Source organism: Aythya fuligula, chromosome 1, assembly GCF_009819795.1.
Source record: "Aythya fuligula isolate bAytFul2 chromosome 1, bAytFul2.pri, whole genome shotgun sequence".
NCBI lineage: Eukaryota > Metazoa > Chordata > Aves > Anseriformes > Anatidae > Aythya > Aythya fuligula.
In genome coordinates this window covers 24,142,144-24,163,166 of record NC_045559.1, presented here as the reverse complement: position 1 = coordinate 24,163,166, position 21,023 = coordinate 24,142,144, and the positions used below count along the sequence as shown (strand labels likewise).

Sequence of the window (21,023 nt, the reverse complement as noted above, 5' to 3'; positions counted from 1 at the left end):
TACACAGTTAGAAACTGCAGAGACTTACTGAAGTCTAACATCATCCTGGATATTTTTGCTTGTGATATAATATTGTTACTTATAAAGAAAGTCTATACAACACCAGGGAAGGAGAAATTCAATAGCAGGCCATAACCTTAAGCCTGCTGTTGACCTACATTATTCATTCCAACACTATTTAATACTTGGATATCCTTTTATCAGATGCAAACACATCACCAGACTCCAAAGAAGGAGATTATACAGAGAGCTTCCTGAAGAAACAACAGAAGCTGTTTCAAACCACAGGACAGTCAGCAACAATATCCTTCAAAACTCTCTTCAGTTGACCTTGACATGAAGTCTGCCTCAGATTAGCTGAACAGATGAATGGGACTTCAAAACAACATAAAATAGTAGATTTGCCAGGAATCCATGGGACTGTTTGACACATAGTCTGATCAAAAGCAGGCAGCACAAAACAGAAAGCAAAAAAGCTCTTAAAAGCAACACAACAATTAAAAATGCATTGCAAAGCCCCAGCGTTCAGGAGACATACAGAACCAGAAGTATTACAGGAAGTTACTTGGTGCAAGCCTGCCTTTACTTTATGCACTATACCTGCTACACCAGCCCACTTTCCAAAGGCCACAACTCGCATTCCTTTATGATCAACCATTTTTTCATAGTCAAACAGTCGAATTTCCTGAAAATACATAGCAAATTGAATATTAAAATTTCCCGTGAATGCACAGTCAGTGGCACACTGCTTTCCTAGGAACCACCTTTTCATATGCCTTTGTCATCCTTCCCAATAGAGACTGATAGGAAGATAATGAGGAAGGCAAATAATTCAGAACAAGATTTATGTATAAAAATTAAAACATAAAAACTACATTAGTCTCTGCCTTGCCTGTTCACCCTTGGCACAGAGCACCCCCATAGGCCACTCCAACCTCTGCAGGCCACATCTCTGGCCAAGAGGTTGCTTTTGCTTGGTTTGCTTGTTTTGTGCAAATTGGCTGCATCCCTCAGTCAGGGCCAATACTCCCCACAAGCCTGTGTTCACGCAGCATAAACATCTCCTGAGCACACACCATGCTCACAGCTCATCTGCCTTACGCACATACACACAGTAGCACTGCAAGCAAGAGATCTGCTGGGCAAAAAATACTCAGCTCCAGGCAGGGATACTGAAAATGGTCCTCATCAGCTATCTACGCATATACATATTGGAAGCAACCATACAAGGCAGCAAGCTTTCTACCAGGACCAAGTTCAGTTTGAGCTCCACGCTGCTCCTTGTTCTGACAGCATTTACCTGTCTTAGAATCTCATCCAAAAGGGGCATGTTTGCCTCCTGGGCTTTAATAGTATGAGAAAAGAAGGCATAGTTCTTTTTAGGAATTAATTTGTCCTCTGGAGGTCTCTTCACACCCACTATCAGAGAAGCTTCAGAAATGTCTTCCTGAATAATGCCACCTGCTTTGACATAGTCCTATAAAAGACAAAAATCAAGTATATGTTTCTGTTTCTTTCCATATTCATAGCTCTAAGCACAAAAGCAACTCAAGCAGAGGACAAACAGAAAATTCTACAAAGTAGAAACCAGTTACTGCATGTGATAAATTCCTAAGTCTCATTTTCAAAAGGGGTATCAAACATCAAACTGAATTTCTATGCTAATATACTATTATATGAGGCTAAAACATAGTTACATATTAGCAAAATCATTCATCTTAAATTCACAGACTACAAAGAGAACATTTTATTACAGTTAATTATAGTATTACAGTAATGAACAGCCCTTTGTAATGTGTTGAAACACTTGGAAATAAGTTTAGAGAAATCTGACAAATGAGTCTGATGATGTACGATTTTATAAAACTGTGTAAGTCCACGCTGAAGACCAACTTCTAAAAGAACGTTTATCCATATGAAAATATATTTTTGATCCCCCTTAACTCAAAAACATTATTAAAATTCCAGCCTTCAACATTGTACTTGTGTATCTAATGTGATACATGCTTTGGTGAAAACCAGCATTGTGTCTTAACTGAAGGGTGATAGCGCAAGTGATCACTAATTCCCTACTTATGTTTCAGTTTTCATCTGTTGGCTCAGATACCTTAGAGCAGTGTTACCGCTGCTACAAGAATTGTAAAAGCTCTCAGTCCTGAAGCCCACAGCATTAAAGAAACTTTTCTTCTGATTTTACACACGGAATGGGATTCAAGCAGGAGTGGGATTCACAATTGGAAGATGCATAATTCATTATTTAAAAAAAAAAAATGCTTATTTTTTAGTATTGCCTCTATAAAAACAGAAGAGAAAAACCCATCAGTTTTAAATTAATCCCCATGTCTCTACTTCAAAAGCACCTTGCACTTCTTCAGAGACAGGTGAAAGGGAGAGTAATCATTAAGAACAGCTCCAAAAACCCACTGATGTGTCAATATTAATTATATTAAAAGGCTAAACAAACTAGTCCTTTTTCCTTACACCAGGACACAACAACTTCTCATTTAATAAAATGAGTGATAGGTTTTCTCACGTGCATCCTTCAAGTACTACTTTTCCTGCACTATGCTTAACAGTCAAGCTATTGGTTTGCTCATCTAACTCAGAATGGGACCTCACCTTCTCGTGGATGGCTCTCCGGTTTGACGGCTGCACCAGGACTTTGTACCCCATCTGTGTCAGTTCCTTAACATGCTTTGGTGCTAGGGGTGCTCTCCTTTCCCACGCATTAACGTCTTCTCTCCTGATTGCCAGCACAGACTTGTGATGGTGCCGACACTTGGCATGACGGAACGCACACTTACCGTTTGTGTGACTGAAGGCTCGGAGCATGGTAAAGCCTGATGGCAGCAAAGACAAAGGAGTAAAATAACCCTGCTACACAGATACTTCAAACATAATTTGTGCAAAAGTTCTGGTCTCCTTTAACATCTGCTGTATAACACAAACCAGGTATTTTATACTCTAGTTACACCCTACTTCTGTGAGACAGGAATTTGCTCTCATTCCTAAATGGCACTAAGCCAGAGGGTACTTTGGTGCATCTCAGATTGGGGGGGGTGGCCTTACAGAAACAAGCTGCTTGCTCTACTGTAAACAAAGGCTTTCAATGTGTTCATCATAACAACTTTTTTTTTTAATTGTGCTACTTTTTTTTTTTTTTTAAAGTGGAAACCTAAAGATACCAATACATTTGCCAGCATAAACATGCAAAGACCAACCGCTTCTCAAAGCTTGCATCAAAAGAAGCAACAACCAAGCAATAAATACATTGAAGAAAAAAAAAAAAAAAAAAAAGTAGAGCACAGGCTGTAATGCAAGCAGAAGAGAAAGAAGAGAAAGTCCAACATGTGAAACCAATGCTAAGTATGTGTACATAACTAAGTCTTACACAAGTCGAAAACTGTGGAAGATAAGGAAGAGACCACAGCCATTTGCTTAGCAGAGATTGTATATGTGGTCAGGAATGGAATGTTTTCTTCCTAATTAAAACATTATGCAAAGTGAAAAAGCTTCCTTAGGAGAAATTCCATGGCAGAGGATTATCCCTTTATTTCTTCTCTCCTCTTCTTCACTCCTACATACCACTGCTCAGCTCTGCTGAGAATGGCAAGGTGTCAGCACCACATACCTGGGAGTCTAAGGACTTCAGGTGTTCATGTGATTAAAAGATGGGGATCTCAAACACAGGGCCTTTAAAGACGTGAATTTCCTATTCAAAGCAATTTTAACTGATGGAAATAACTAATTAAACCTCTAATAGTCCAGTCACTTGGAAAATCCTGTTTGTCCTCACGCCTCAATCTTGTAAAAAAATCTATATCTAAGCCTTTAAAGGTCCTATCTAACTCCAGGCTTGCTTAAGGAGAAAAACCAGTCTGCTAAAGAAAGTATAAGCAGGAGCACACAGTCCTCCATGCAAGCTCTGCGGGGGCACTCCTACTGTCACCACGCTCATCCACCTGCACAAGTTGATGTCCAGAGGCTGGGGCTGTATGATCCTGCTGCAGATCAGCACACTCAGAGGGTCCTCAGGGAGCCTGTCAGTGCCTCGTGGAGCTCGAGGAAAGCTGGTCGCTCACTGCTACCCTGTAATATGATGGCGAGAGCGGTCAGCATGGAGAGCTGGCTGCCCGCACCCAACCCTGCAGACCTACAGGGAGAAAAACACGGCTCCCAAGAGGGAGCTGGACAGGGGAACGGGGCCGGCAGGCAAACACTCGCCGTGACCTCTGGCAGGCCCAAAGCTCGCAGCGGGGCCTCCCAGTGCGTGCCCAGGCTGACCCAGTGGGGCCACAGGGCCGGGGCTGGTGCCGACACTGCAGCAGCACCGGGCAACGGGGCAGGGGGAAAACACGGATATATATTAAAAATAATACCAATATGTTAAAAATAGAGAAGTTTACACTTAAAATAACAATAGTAGGTTAAAAATATAGATATATACATTAAAAATGATACGTTAAAAATATAGATAGACGTTAAAAATAAATATAATATGTTAAAATATACAGGCATACATTAAAAATAATAATAGTATATGTTAAAAATAGTAATGCATATTAAAGACGATATAAAATTATGAGTAAACACACAGCAGGGACGCACGGGGAGGCAGCACACGGCTGCGGAGCGGGCCGGCCGCCCTTCCCCGGGCGGATTTTCCCGCTGGAGCCCCGTTCACCCACCGCCGCCACCCCGAAGTGTGCCCCGGGCGCTGCCGCCGTGCCCTGCCCTGCCCCGGCCCCTGGAGGGCCGCGGAGGGCGGAGGCGGCGGCGGCCCCGGGCAGCGCCGAACCTACCTCGGGCCGGCCGGGCGGGGGCACGGCGGCGCTGTCCCCCCCCCTCCCTTCCCTCCGCCTGCCGCCGCCGCCGCCGCCGCTGCCCCGGCCCCGCCGCCGCCCCGGGGCGCCAGCCAACCACCGACCGCCCTCCGGCTACACCCTCCGCCGGCCGCCAATGGGGAGCGCCCGCGGCGTCGCGTCACGGCGGGCGCCGGCAACGCCTCCCCAACACCCCCCCGGTTCCTGGAAGGGAGGGGGGGGGGGTTGGAGCACCCCCGCCTCGCTGCCCGCTGCCCGGCCCGAGGGCAGGTGGCCCTTCGCAGGCGGCTTTCTGCGCAGTTTGCTCGCTCTTCTGTAAAGCGTGCCTTTTTTCAGCCGCAGCTTCTCGTATTTAAACTGGCACATGGGCTGTTTTTCCCTGTTTTGTGTAAGTCATGTAATCACAGAAGCATTAAGGCTGGAAGAGACCTCCAGATCGTCTGGTCCAACCATCCGTCTACCACCAATGTCACTCACTAACCCACGTCCCTGAGCGCCAGGTCCAACCTTTCCTTGAACACCCCCGGGGACAGTGACGCAGTGACGCCACCACCTCCCTGGGCAACCCGCTCCAATGCCCGACTGCTCTTTCTGAGAAGAAATGTCTCCTAATTTATAAGCTTATCCTCCCCTGGTGCAGCTTGAGGCCATTCCCTCCAATCCTGCCACTAGCTACCTGAGAGAAGAGGCCGACCCCCAGCTCCCCACAACTTCCTTTCAGGTAGTTGTTATGCTAACTAAAACCCTAGCACTGACAGTGATTCAGAAATCCTGGGCCTGGCATGTTTTATTCTGTCGAGAATTAATTAAAACTATACCAAGGTGTGCATGTAGCTGGCTTCCCTACAAACTACACTTTCCCTGCACTTCCTTTCCAGTTTCCCTACTGGAAGGGTGGTCAGTGTACCCATGACGAAAGCAAGCCCTAAGCCAGTAAGCCCTGAAGGAGTACATGCTATCCATGTGTCATTACTCAGAACAGCTTTACTGAAGTGGGTCAAGTTTCTGTCAGTCTTCAAGTTGCACAAGTTTCCATCAGTCTTTAAACTGCATAGTTGTTTTGGGATGTGCCACTGAGCACTGTGCATGCATTAAATAATCCACAAGCCTATGACATGTTGTGGAGCTTCCAGACTCCTGATCATATAACCCTTTCTCCATGAAGCAATCATAGAATATGGACTTTCCCTACTCTGAGTCTGTTTTGCCCATCACAGTAATTGTTGAGTGATCTCCCTGTCCTTATCTCAACCCTTTAGCCCTTAGCATCACATTTTCTCCCCCTTCCCCTTTGAGGAAGGGGAGTGAGAGAGCAGTTGTGGTGGAACTCGGCTGCCCACCTGAGTAAAACCACCAAAAGGGGCCCAAAGCCCCACAGGACTCAAGGTGCGGCCTCACCACAGCAGAGTACAGGGGGACGATCACCTCCCTGGTCCTGCTGGCTACACTATTCCTGATACAGGCAGTAAGGATACAAACCTACAAGGATAGGTTTGGCAGTCAAGCAGTAAGAGAAATGAACAGTCCTATGTTTCCTTGGAGCCCAAGAAACAGTGAGACAGGATGAGTTTTCACTTGATCCCAAAGATTTTACTCTAGGAAATATTGTTGTTGCACAAGGGTGTTGTCTATGTGTTCCCAATGTCTAATTTCCACTTTGAGGACTTAATAAAACACATATAGGTCTGTAAGTTATATGTCTAAAATATAATGCCTTTTAGAAAACGCATCTGTGGGGTTTTTTTCCTGTTTTATTGGTAAAAATTGCTTATTTGGAGGAAAATTCAGTTGAACTGCAGAAAGTGTAAATTATATAGTGAATTATAAGAATTATGTCATTCTTTGGTCTTCCTACTCAATGATTCCAAACTACTCATAAGAAATGATTTTCTTATTTTTTTCTTCAGTTTAGGATGAAAGAAAAATACGGAGTTTGCTAAGGAAGGCAATGTTGCCATGTGCAAATTTCCTTGTCCTTTTTCATTCACAAAATTCAATGAAATATGACTGTTCTATCTGCAAAAACATGCAGTTATTTGGTGGATGTAGAATTTAATTCAACCAGGACACTGTTTGCAATACTCATGATCCCTTATCATTTTGTGTCAATTCATCATACTGATCACTTCATACTGAAAACTAGTAGAAAGGGCACAGATGAATACACCATTATATTCCTGCATAGTCTGGCTTTGATTAAATTATTGAGAGCATTTTGGAAGCTGCTTTGGCTGTTGAATGAATTGCGGGGGGGGGGGAGGGAGTACTGCATTTATTGCAATAGGTAGGCCTCAATGAATATACTGAAGAGGTTTTTTATTATTACTTTGTAAGCTTCAAAAAAAAATGGAGGTTCTTTCTTTGAGTAAGATGTTATTCAGAGACTTTCTGCAGTATTTCTTTACTGGGTTTAGCACCTCATTATTTCTCAGTACTCTTCCAAGTCTCGCAGATAGGAATCCAAACCCAGAGAAATAAAGGATTAAGCCCACAAAGTTTTCTGCCTCACACTGGAGCTCCCCAGGCTTCAGCTGGGAGCCCAGCCTTGTGCTACAAGGAAATCCATGGAGAAAGCTATGTACAGACCTGGGCAGAGCATGCCAGGAGAAGGCTCCTGAACCTAACGCTGCCCAGAAAGGAGCTGTCTGCTTTTTCCAGGAGCTGTCAGTTGTGAGCTCTCTACAGGAGTTCAGCATCCTTGCCAGGCCAGGTTAGCCTTTCTAATGGAAACGACATGCACATGTTCTCCCTTATGCCCCGTTCTCTGGTCTGGCCGCTAGCCAAATGCTTAGAGCACTCCACTGAGAGGCCAGGGGCATTTCTGAAACCTGCAGTGTCATTGAAAACATCATCTTAAAAGCATACAACTGTAGCACAAGCACTAGAACACTGGGGTTTGTACGGTGAGCCTCTTTTAGGTTTTTGCACTGGAAGATTGTTTTTATAAATTGCTGCTTATAACTGAAGGGTTTTATATATCTGAGTCACCTTTGCGTGTGATGGTAATGAAAAATTTGTTTACAAGTCCCCACTGTCCTTTGAGGGATCATGATATGATTTAGAGACAAGACACCTACCTACTGGATTGGCTCCTGTAGGTAAGAAAGGTAGGCTGATTCCTAATTTGAGGATATTGCTTGGATATAAGCAGCGCTGAAGCTCCAGTGAGCTCAGCAGGAGCAACATCTAGACACAGTAGTGGATTTTAAAAAAGCAGAGGTTAAAACCATTTTTTAACACTAGAGTATTTCCCTTTCAAAACACTTCTGTTGTATTCTTTACAATAAATAAAAATGGAAAACATTGGGTTTTCTACATTTTGGTTTACTGATCCTTTTCATATCTTGTGCTAAGGCTGGGCCAAAATATGACTGTATTCCAAAAATATGACTCTTTTCCAATATATATATACCAATATATAAACCAATGATCCATCCATTTCTGTTCTCAGAGTTATACGTGGGTGACTGTGGCTATATCCAGCAGAAATGGAAGTGCAAGCAGAAGGAGTAGAGCAAGTAAGAACTTGAACAAGGTTCTCTACCAAAATGCCTCTGGGAGACTCAAATTCCACTACAGATTTCCTCTCACTCTGAATGGAGATTGAGAATTTTAATGGCACCCAACTTTAAAGCAGTCGTTTAAGTCTTTTCCTTCATCTCAGATAGGCCAGGTGAACTGCACTCCAAAAGTTCCCATTGTGCTCCATAGAGAAAAAGGCAACCTAGGTGACCAGAGGGCTCTGACACTGTGCCAGTGTAAAGCCAGGTGAGATGGATTCCACCTGTGTACTGTGTTCCGGAAAGGGAAGGCAGAATTGCTTAAAATGAATAAAGCAAAATTGGAACTGAGGTTTTACAAAACATGCTAGTGTGTAATTGGGGCTGCTTTCTATAATAAATGCCTCCTGTTTCGTTTTGACTGTGATTCCATCTGTCTGACGATCCCTAATTATAAGGTCTGACTCTTACCCAGCTAGAACGCTTTTTACTCAGCACTGTGGGGGGAGTGCTGACTTCCATTACGGTAACAATAAACTCCCAGAGCACCTAGAGAGAGGTGGGCTTCAGAAATTTTATTCTTAGAGTATCAAGGATAAACCTTGAATCCATTGAAGTCAATGAAGAACTCGCACTAACTTCTGCTGGGCTAGGATTTCTCCCTAGGTCTCAAATGAACAGGGGAATTGGCATCCTGAAGAGATTTTTGCAGACTGTGTCTCTACCTGTCAAACTCTGTTTCCCATTTAATTCTGGTTTTATACTGCAGAGATCAAGAAGTTCCAAGAAGCTTTCAGGCTTTCAGTCAGAATGAGGCTATTGAAAAACATGACCTTTTATTCAAAAGCCACTACCTGCAGTGGCTGTTGACTGCCACTGTGAATGCTGACCTCGCAGCAGAGTACTAGACATCACTGAACAGCACAGTGTTGTATTCTTTACAACCACATAGAGAATATATTTAAATTCCTATTGCCCACGAGGGGAAATTGCCATCTCTCAGGGCTTACAGCACCCCTGCATAAAGACCTTCTGCTTTTAGTAACTCTTAAGGTTATATCTGGTCACATTTGTACCCACTGGAATTCACAATAGTGGCTATGTCCACCAGACAAATTACTACTTTTGCATTTCCAGTGCATACTAGGACTGCTGATTCAAACTGAGATGCCCTTTTCAGTCATTCTCTTAATTCCTCATACCTTACATAAGTATTTTTAAATTGCCATGCTAATACACCCAAACACAGAAAACGCCAGCCTGCACTATCAGATCAGGGAAGTGGCTCACTCGAAGACAAGTACTAGGTTCATTGCAGGAACCTGCAGCCGCTTAGCTAAAATAATCCATCAGAAATATACATCCATAAGAATCTTCATTGAGTCTATTAATTAGACTTACCGTTGCTCACATTAGCAGGGCTTTCAAGTCAATAGCAATCCTCCACTAAGTATGGATCCGTAGTGTGAATAAAACCAAAACCTGGGCCTTCTTTTGAAAGAATCAGGGTTTAGTGCTTAAAGAGGCCATTAAGGCAATTATGCCATAGCTGCATTAAAAGCGCAACCTTGCTTCTGAAGCTCCTTTAGCAAATAATGGTTGTCCCTGCCTTATCTCCTCCAGGAGCAGTTGGTCTCTGTCGGAAAGTGCTGACCTTACATAGAAACAAAACAAAACAAAACAAAACAAAACAAAACAAAACAAAAAAAAAAAAGGCAAAAAAAGGTGACAGAAAAACAACAGCCTTTTGCATTTATTTAGCACTTTCCACTTTTGTACCACTAATGTCTTTATCAATTCAGCAGCATGAGAAAGTGAATTGCGTCCTTTTCAAAGCTGGGAAAACTGATACAAAAATTATGTTTTGGCTCCTGATTTGCATTCAGATCAGTGTTGAAACAGAAGTTCAGGGATTCCTGAGTCATATTTTTTTGCAAACCTTCTTGATTGTTTATCATCCTTTAAATCACTGATGACTTAAATATGATTTCAGCAAAACCTTGAAAATAGTAAGAAGCATGTATAATGAATGCTGACAGTTTCTATGCTGGCACAACCTTCTGTGTAGCCATGTAGTAATATAGAACTGAACAGGCTAGAGGAGAAAAAAAAATAAAAATTAATGGGATCAACTTTTCATATTGCAGTACAACTCAGCAGGCAGCATCCTACACAACTGAAGGTGTGTGCAGGCATGGGTACTGAGTGGGGCAGGGATGGGAGGAGGGAAAGAAGAAGTCTGCTTAAGCCACTACTGCTAATGAAAAGAACAAGAATGCACGTTGGACTGTTGCCTTAATATCCCAGGGTTCAGCTTCACCATTGAGGAGTACATGTTGAAGCAGGTCCTGAAGCATGAGCTGTAACCAAAATTTTATCCAAGAATAACAACCAGCTGTCCCCAGACTAGGTCTCCAATGTGCCCCTGCACATTGATCAGGGTGATTCCTAGATGTCATAACATGGCAATGCTGGAATGTCTTTGGAAAAGAATAGTTGATTCATTTCTTAGAAGGAACATCTATTTTGACCCAATTTGTGTGCATTGCAAAACACAGAAATTACTCTTTAATCTAGTTTTCTGTTTTGTTCAGTGGTTTAGCTGTAACCTAACTGTGGTTAAATTGGAAGGGAAATTCCCAAATCACCAGAAGCTGTGGGTAAAAAACAGGACATGATTTAACGAGTATTTTGCATTCCTAATTTCTATGGTGCACTAAAAAAGAGCTAACACGGACATAAATAGATGAAGAGGCATATAGAGAATTATCGTGTTTCCATTTTTTTCCAGTGTAGTAAGAAAAATACCGAAAGATGTTTCCTTTTTGATTACACATGTAAATAAAACCATTCCAGTTGTCGGCCTGTGTGTAGCGAAGCTAATAGTGACCTCAGCTATATAAATTAAATGTGCAGATCACTTTATACAATATGACCATGTATAATAAATGGATTTCGCTGATTATGGTTTGTCATGACAGCCCACCAAAACATAAGAGTGTGTTGTATATAAACAACAAGGTTTATTTTAGCTAGATGGTGTGTTATCTGAATATGGAGTTCATGTTCATGTTCATGGTTCAGTTGGCACCAGATTTTCCTGTACTCGGATCAAAATTCTTTGAGATCAAAAGCACTCCACACTGAACCAACAGAGATTATCAGCTACACATAACAGAGTACCTTCAGCTCTTCAAGGGAAGAAGCTACTCTTTTCACATTTCCCCTTGGTTTCAGAAGGGCAGCTTCCCTGTAACATGAGGAGCACATTTTGGCCTATACAACAAAATTTGTTTATGGTTGTCCATGGTTGTTTAAAGTGAGAATTGATTCTCTAAATGTAACGTGGTTTTTCAAGCAAAGGTGCATATCAAGCATAGATTGGTTACAAATACTCATATCTAATTAAACTTTTTTCCCAGGTTTTGCTAACCTCCACGCAGGCAGCTACTTACACCTTTAGCAGGAAGGCCAAACGTCTGATGATGATTCTCTTCTTCTGGTCACGATGTCACCTCCAGCATCTGCTACCTGACACTGTCTGCAGAGGAGGTAAATACCAAGTTTATGTCATTTTGATCCTCAGTTCTGGCATTGCAGAGGAGTAGTGAGAAAACAGACTTGCTATGTGGGATGCAGGTACGTTAATTGCCATTTCACAGTGCATAGTTCTATTATTAGTGCTTCTTTAAAGAGTGACAGATTTGTCTTGGGGATTACTTACTTTCATTGCCTTTGTTTCCTCTAAGGTCCATAACAGCTCGTAACTCTGTACAGTCAAGTAGAATCAACCTACTAAGAGGAAGAAGATCTGACAGTCCTAAAAGTAATGAAGTATCTACCACACTCTCCTGTTTATGAAAAGAACCAAAAGAGTAAAGAAAGTGCAGAGAGTTTAGTCCCTTCATGTGGGACATGTGGGAAACATGGGCAGATCATGATCATGATGGGTATACTGGAATCATCTTCATGCTAGAATTATGGAAGACAAAACTCCACTTCAGCAGCTTTATATTGCACCCTCTTATTTGCTGGAAACAGTGATAGATAAGATGCACAATAATTTTTGCTCTAATTTAAATGCTTTCAACATTTATGATGTTAACCGTTTGGAAAAATATTTCTGGTAACAGCATTGTTTTTCTTGCTTCACAGTTTTCCTGTGCAAATCCTCAACATACACAGTGGGATCCACAGAAGTAAATAGAGAATTCAGAAAGTCCTTCAGAAGAGTGGAATACTGCTTGAAGCCTGCCTGCTTGTCCCTCTTCATACCTCTGTAATATCAGATGTGGAAAGGTGCATGCGTTTTGCCCATCTGTAACTCTGTCAGCACCCCTTGTCTGTTATTCCAGTGGCAAATCTGGCAGATCTGCAGTTTTCCATAGAGAGACAGAACACTGCAGCCCCACTAGAAGATGATCTTCAGGAAGCTGAATATTGTACTGTGTCTGGCTGGGATGGAGGTAACTTTCCCCACAGCATCCCGTACAGCTCCATGCACGTGTGGCTAGAACAGCAGTGACACCACAGTGATGTTTTGGCTGTGGCTGTGCAGTGCCGGCACAACACCAAGGCTGTCTCCAACCCCTCACCCCAAAATGCCAGGAGGGGTGGTCAGGAGGTAGGGAGGGGACAGGGCCAGGACAGCCAAACTGCCCTGGCCAAGGGGACATTCCTTACCTTGTGACAACACACCCTGCCAAGAAAGCAAGGAGGGGGAAGAAGTAGGGTAGCTCTAGTTGTGAAAACATCCTGAGCAACTGCTACATGTGCTGAGGCCCTACTTCCCAAGACATGGCTGCGTATAGCTTGCTGATGAGAAGAAGAGAATAGTCGTTTTCCCTTTTTAATTCGACACAGACTTTGCCTTTTATTTTTTTCCCTTTAATTAGACTGCTCTTTATCACCAGCCATGAGACCCTTTTCATTATCTTTTCTCCCCCTATCCATTTGAGGAGAGCAAGAGAGCAGCATGGTGAAGCTCAGCTGTCTGTCAATGGGAGACCACCATGGTATTTCTCTGCTTGTTCAAGAATTACATTTTCAGATTAGCTATCAAAGGGCCATTGAAGTGTTTGCCTAGTGTCTATGCTATCAGATTAAGTAGGGTACTGTCTCCCTCTATCCTTCCTACAATACACAATTTGGAAAGTACTTATGCAGTTTTGTGCTTTCATCTATCTACCTTTTGGCCCTTGGTCTTTCAGTTTTAATTTCTTGTGGTTTGTCCCAGATGTCAAGCTGCTTCTCTTTCATATTCAGCCACCGCAATAACAGATTTTCTGACTCAAGCAAAAGAGTTGTGGGTATGTTTTTTGTTTGTTTGCTTAGTTTTGTTTTTCCAGATTGGGGTCTAATTTAGGGAAAACTCTCAGAGGTAAGCCCAGCTACAATGTCCCAGGAGGATACTACTACCGTTGCTTTCACAAGTTCTTCCTCTGTTACCAATGTCTAGCATGTCCCATCTATACTTTCTCATCAACAAGCTTTGGTCTTTGTCCTTGTCTAATGTTCACTCACCTCAATACAGCACAGTGATCTTTTGAGTATTTTTTAGATTTTTTGAGTCTATCCCCTGTTTCTTCTCACATCTATATGGACTGCTTTCATAAATTGTCTTTTTTGACTGTTCTCTTTCTCTATGCAGAGAGCTCCCCAGCTGTCCTTGCCAGTTTGGAGCAGTAGTTTCCTTTTACTAAAACTCTTTTGTCTCAAGCTTGGTGTCCCCACCCACTTGCACTTGAATAGCAAGTTTCACTTTAGATCACACTTTAGTCCACACGCAAACATGCGCACACACTCCCTCTCCAGGAGCAGGCTTGGCTTTCCAATTAATAACTCCTCCATTATCCCCTAAAGGCTCTTAGTATTTCCCCTAGAGAGATCTTATCCCTGTCATTGTTCTGCTTCTTCCATGCAATGCCTCACAGTCTGCTTTTATTTCCCAGAGCAGTATTTTCAAGCTAAGGTTGATACTGACATAAATAAAGAAAGAAATCTTACTAATCTCATCGTCTTTCTTCATAGCATGAACTTTCCACCTCCAAATTTGTTAGCTGATGAAGTCTGCAATGAATTTTTTTTGCCTTGTTCTTCTCCAAAATATGAAGTGTTCTTATAGGATCGTTAACTGTAAGCTGTGGTACATTAGGGTAAGAGCCTGAATAGTCTTGTAAATGGGACAATGCCTGCTCTGCCTCCCCATCCATGTAGCTATGGAGATTCCTTTCACTCCACCATCTAGAAGCGTGCAGTGCAGATGAAAAGCAGCTCTTCACAGAGGGGATATGAGGACCACGAACAGGACTTGGAGTAGAAAATCTAATGCCATAAAGATTTTACCAGCTTCTTCATGCTCTTCTTTCATTATGTGAATTCTAGGACCTGGCTCCTTCTTCTTGCAGCCAATGCCACCTACCCAGGAATTTGGCTAGTTGCCTGGCACGTGAAACTCTTTTCTGTGCTACCTTTTTAAAAATAATTGTGTACCCCATAAATAACTCATAAAACATCATATAATTAAGCAAGGCATATTATATTTCTATGTGACTTGCAATATTTATGTATTTATAATAGTTTTAAAATCCGGTATGTCAAAAAGCATGATAGGAGAAATTATAGACCCACCATATCAGTGTATGTGAACACATCTTATATGCACATACACACGTGCAAACACATGCACACTCGTGCTTTATGTCTTCAACTTCATGAAAGCATTTCAAATACATCCACTGCATGCATCTGGAGAATAAAAAAAAATGTACAGAAAACTAGTGTGTCACATGAAATGTTCAGTAGGAGTGAAAGGATTAAAAGCTTCATATTGTGTTTATGAAATCCAATCTTTTTGTCTCTGCTCTGCGCATCCCAGATCATAAGATAATGAATAGTTCCATAGCAACAAAAGTCTACCACTAAACCATTACCTTGATTTCGATTCTTGGGCAGAAAGAACACACAAAACAGAATACCAGTTCTAAACTTCAAATAATAGCAATGATTTAAATAGGCTGGTACAGAGTACTTTTTTAATCAGAAAATTAAAATGTTTATCATTTTATCATTGAAAAGAAGGACATTATAATGAATCAAGTAATGCTGTCCTGAGGCTCACAATTTAAATACCATTTAAGCAATTATAAAGTCTTTGAGCCACCTCAACAATTTTTAGTGATCAGGGTATTTCTTTAACATTGATGTAGAGTACGAATTACTAATGTCTCTAACACTATCCAGCAAAATACAAGGAAGGGTTCAGCCGTGAGGGAGATCAAGATGGAGAGCAGCAGCATGTGTTAACTGACTGAAAAGAAAGGGTTTTTGCTACTAAAAGAGATTCTAATAAGCTATCAAAATCAAGGCACATGATGCAGCTCAGTTTATAGTGGCCAGTAGGAAACAAAGAAAAATTCTCCTTTTAACTCAAAGTGATTTTAGAAACACTTTGTCTTTCTCAAATACTAGAAACAAATCCACATTTCTAAAGAATTAAATAACAAACTGTGCCTTTTAACAAGAGTACACTGTTTTTCTGATGCAAGGTCTTACAGTTACATATTAGTTCCCATAAGCATAAAAAACAACTACCTGCTTTCCTCACAGCAACGTCCCCAGAGATTTGAGAGTTAGGACATTGAAAGCAAAGATTTGCAATAAATACATAGTTAAATATATCTCATGTGAGAACCTCGAAGCATTTGGTCATCTCTTATCTGCTCTTTTTCCGAAAATACCCACATAGGTATTATACTTAGTCTCCCATCTGTCTACAACACTTGAAAATGCTGAAGTAAATTAGCATTTCAAGTACAGTCACACTGCTCCCTTGAGATCCAAGGGGTCTGACTCTCAGTTATAGTTATATATTTAGTTTAACCCCTTCGCAATGCAATGGGCTTCTAAAACCATTCAATTGTGTATGAACAGCACCAATCCCCACCTCCTTCCAAGAATGACCTTTGTCAAAGGAGTTTCTTTTCCTGGAGAAGGACCAGGACAAGGCCCAGAGCATCCCTCTTCCCACAGCTCATCGTGAGAGACAGGCATGTGTCAGGAGGCACAGGTCTCAGCCAGTAATCCATCCAGAGTGAAATGATCAAGAAATATTATTTAGTTTCCAGTCTCCGTGCAGACCGTTTTTTAAATTTACAGCATCCTTAAAGTTCATTAAGAAATAAAAAAAAATAAATTTAAATTAAAAAAAAAAAAAAGGCAGAAGGCATACCTTACAGTTAAAAAAGCATCCGTGGTGCTTTATTCTGAAGTTTGAACCTTTTGCTGTATTCCTGAGGGGATGAAAACATGTCAACTGTTCACTAGGAATTTTCATAAATTTGGGCAGGGGAAGCTGCTTTTTTTTGTTTTGTTTTGTTTTCCAAAGCAGGGTATTTCAGTCTATATCTGACCATATTATAATACTTCAGGAGAGTATTTTGTAAGAAATGCCAAAGCATGGAGAGAAAGTTTTTATAAACACACATGCATACATATGTATATGTGCATGCATACAGCGAGTTCAACTTCTGAAACAAATTAAAATAATACAAATACATCAATTCTGCTTTCCTAGGAAAAAAAAAAAAAAAAGTGCTGTAGTTGATATTGATGTTATTCAGGATAACTGATTGCAAGAATATAAGGAATATAAGGAATATAACACAAGAATATAACACAGAATATAACACAGAATATAACACAATTTGGTGTAATAGCAATTTGGAAATTAAAATATATTATTATTATTTATACTACTACTAATAATAAGTAGTAGTAGTAGTGACCAAAGTGATGTGTTTTTTTTTTCAACATTTCACTTAACCGGCTATTTCAAAGATCTGGATCATTCTGTTCAAAGTGAATAATTTCAGATCAGCAAAAATGAAATAGTTTCTTTTATTTTGAACTATTATCAACATTTCAAAATAAACTTAATTCAGTTTATAAACAAGTGCTTTGAAAATAATAAATATCTAAACATCTGTTTTTGAAACATTTGGGATATCCGTGGTAAAACTCAGTTAAAATAACACAAAGCTTTATAATATTTAGGTTAACCCAGGCATGTTTATATTGAAAAAGAAGCCTCAAAAGGGCAGAAAATGTGTATTTTAAGGGGCACAGGTGTTCCAGTCATGAGAGACTGCCTCTGAAACCCGTGACTGCTCTTACTGGCATGGTGAAGTTTATCTTGTGCAACTCTTCCCTAACATAAATCTGGGGGACTCGGTCAACAGCCAGAGAGCAGGCAGCTGAGGCAGCGGGAAACATCACCCACCTACCTCCACGGTATGCCAAGTCCAGTACAAAAGTAAGTTGCTTCCAGGACTGAGGAGAAAGGCAGATATTCTCCTTGGGCTGCTGCAAGGGGACATCCTAGAGTGAGGCTCCCTCCACCAGGTGATGCTGCCTAAAAAGGGTTTGCCATGAGAAACTTGGAAATGCAAAGGAACGCGAACTGTAGGGAAGAGAATCAGAAAGGAAGAGTAGTTACATAATAACAGCCATGCATGAACTCACAAAAAGCCACAGGATTTTTGTCTTGTGTAATAGGGGAGGATGACAGTTCCTAAAACGTGTCAACAGGTGGGATACATTGACAATTTAAGAATAGAAAATAATATAAGTAATTGGGAAAAAAAAAAAATTACCAGTACAATGAGATATATATAGTGCCACTGAATCTAGAGAAATCAGTGCACTGTCCCTTTGCCAGCTCTTGTCAGCAATACAGAGTATTTCCACTTGATGGCACCAAATTTTATTTTTTTTCAACCTCAACTCCAAACAATTCTCTAACAAAAGAGAAACTGAATTGCGAGGAGATAATCAGGACAAACACATGCTTTTCTTTCTGAGTACATTTCTTTTCTTAAAAATCTGGAGTTGTTTATAAGGAATAGAGTGAATTTGTTACAGTGGCTTTGTCTCTTTTATTTGACCATGACCACGCAATCATTCAAGCTACCTATTATTTTTCACCATTTAGAGAATATCTCCATTCAAAGAAGGTTGTGTTATCGTATTGTTGTAAGAGTCAGCTCCTGAATGTGGATGAATCGTACATTTTAAAATAAATTTTGGTTTTAGCCCTATCTCTAAAGCTCATCATCTGCTTATCTTAAAAATGAAAGGCATTCACACAGATTATAGCAAAATAAAAGGCATTTTTTAAGGGCTGAATATAAATTTTGATTCTTCCTGAATAATCTGAATCTTATTAGCAGTAATCACTGATGAGCAATTCTCCAGTTGTTTAACTACATTAAAAACAACTTTTATAAACTTAGCTTGTACTTTATATTTAGGCAGTAGAGGTGCAAACAAGCAAAACTGTAGTTTAAATAGTTGTCCAGTCCTTGGAGGTTTTGCAAGCTTTAGACAATGGTCAGCATCATGTACAACGCACCAGATAATAATAGATTATGTACAGGATAATATTAGATTACAGTAAATATCCATTTATTGTTTCTCATCTCGTCTTTCAGCAATAAGCCATGTAAGGCAGAGCTGAGTCCTGTGTCTGTGAGGTACCTGCATGGGGGAGGGAGGACAACCTGGTTTGTCATCCCAGATACAGCAGTGACACAAACAATGCACAGAACCATCTGCTAAGGTTCTACAACTGCAAAATAGCATTTTAGCCACGTTTAACATGATCTGTCATGTTCCTGCCAGCAAAAGAAAGAATGCAGTGCAGCACTGGGATTGGAAAGGATGAAGGGGGGAGTCCTGGCCAGGATGAGGATAGGGAGGTAGGGACAGATCAGAGTCCTGTGCATGTCCTCATCCAAAATTAGTTTACCTGTTAAGGGTTTCAAAGGCAAAAGATAATCCCAAAGGTCTTCTGCTACAGACTGTATTTTTCTCTGGGTCTTTTATGAATAGAGTCTGCCATGCACCTTCTGTACAGATGTGCATGTGTGCAGCGGACAATGCACTTAGGATGTGCTGTTCTTACTGTGCTGGTCCAAATCAAGTGCTCTGTGTGTGCAAAGCTAGGCAGAAATTTCCCAGCTATGTCACGGTTACTGTGTCCATTACAGAGCTGTCCTGCGCATGCCCATGCATGGTCACTTAGCTGTCCAGATATGCAGCACGGTTGGACCTGTTGTTACAGCCATGACCAGGCAGCCAGATGTCCAAAAATCTCACCGAGTTTACAGGAAAGAGGACTTTTTGCGAAAGCTTCATCCAGGAGTTCCCCTCCCCTTCTGCCACCTGCTGTCTTTTCCAGCCCTCAGGGTCCAAACTCTTCCCAGTTGAATCCTGAGTCCACCTCTAAAGGATTCTTCTGGCCCCTGAACTTTAAAGGATTTTTCAGTGCAACCCCTTCATCTTGCTCCAGCTCACAAATCTATGATCAGAATGATTTCCTGTCTTCAGAAGCATCTTTCAAACCTGATTTCCACAAAGTTTCTCCCTGCTCCGTAAGAAAGTTAGCCCTAAACCTAGCTCTTGCCCTAACCCTAACCCTAACCCTAACCCTGCTTCTCACCAGGAAGGCTTTTACACAATCACTCCACTTGAGACCTGGTCTTGCTGTCAGAACCCTCTCTTTGAGGATGTGAACATTTCATGTAGCCATGGTTCTCGGACCAGCACCCAAACTCAGTCAGAGGTTAGTTTGCCACATAGACTGGCTTTCATCCTTAGAGAAACAGCATGGAAAAAAGCCTAATCCTGCAAACATGGAAGGACAGCACTTTTCATGGAAATCCGGTTATTATTTTAAACAATTCACCTTTTATCATTTCTGCTTAATATCATTCATTGTGGTTAACTATATAAAAAGAAAAAAAAATTAAAAAAAATAAAAAATAAAAAAGCTTTTCATTTGACTTTATGCTCTTGTTCTATCAGTTCTTCCCTGCAAATTTCTGTTCAATTCAATTACTACATGGCATTTGTGGTGTTTCATTTTCTGTTAGAAGCTGAAAAAAAAAATGATGAAGAAATCCAAGAGGCTGTAAAAAGAGCATGAGCCTCCTTTCTGGCTTGTAGACAGACTGGAAAATGTGAAGAGCAATCATTACTAGCCAGAGATTTATTAGAGATGAAAAATATCATCTGGAAGCAATGTTTGTCTTTTCCTCAGAGGAAAAGCACCTGGCACCACAGCTTCTGCCCAAGCCACTTTGGGTATCCAGAGTCCAGCCTGAAGCTACTCCTGCACCTGCGGAACTCCTCCAACGTGCTCCAGCCCCAGCACAGCCCCACTTGTGCCTCCCTGCTGGACTACGTGGGGCTCAATTAACAGCTGCACTTCCTCTAGGATAGAGATCTGACAGCCAAACTCATTTTTCATGGGCAAGTTAATCTCATTTAAACCCTTAATTTTCCCCATACAATAGAGGTTAGTCATGTTAGTCTTAAATCACAATTAAACCAGAAGTTACTAATCCCAGAAAAAAAAAATCTCTCTTTTAATTACTTTTTCCCCTCCTGTGTTCCAACACCTACTTTTGCTGAGTTATTGCACATCCTGACAACATATCCATGATGCTGTCATATTTTAGCAATCATTTACTTCTGTTCCACACAAATTCTTCAACCTCTCATTTTTATTATTGAAAATTATTTTAAATTAGAAATAGAGTCATGAAGCAAGGATAAAAAAAACATGTCAATACTAAATGATTCTGCAGGCATCCAACCCATCTGTATACTGCTGCTTCTTTTTTGTGTGAAACAAGGA

General features: G+C 41.1%; 1 protein-coding gene across 3 annotated transcripts in view; it reads right to left on the bottom strand.

Moving 5' to 3' along the window:
• The window catches only part of AASS (aminoadipate-semialdehyde synthase), a 30,295-nt gene extending 25,445 nt beyond the window's left edge, over positions 1-4,850 (bottom strand). The window contains exons 1-5 of one of the 3 annotated variants that reach the window (XM_032191025.1): positions 4,803-4,850; positions 3,963-4,089; positions 2,620-2,840; positions 1,301-1,477; positions 601-685 (exon numbers count right to left, since the gene is read on the bottom strand). In XM_032191025.1, the coding sequence (XP_032046916.1) occupies positions 601-685; positions 1,301-1,477; positions 2,620-2,832 (475 nt within the window). In that variant the 5' untranslated portion in view covers positions 2,833-2,840; positions 3,963-4,089; positions 4,803-4,850. Of the gene's footprint in view, positions 1-600; positions 686-1,300; positions 1,478-2,619; positions 2,955-3,962; positions 4,090-4,802 lie in introns of those variants that run through there. The other 2 variants (XM_032191033.1, XM_032191042.1) reach the window with 2 other exon arrangements.
• Between the last annotated feature and the right edge of the window lie 16,173 nt (positions 4,851-21,023).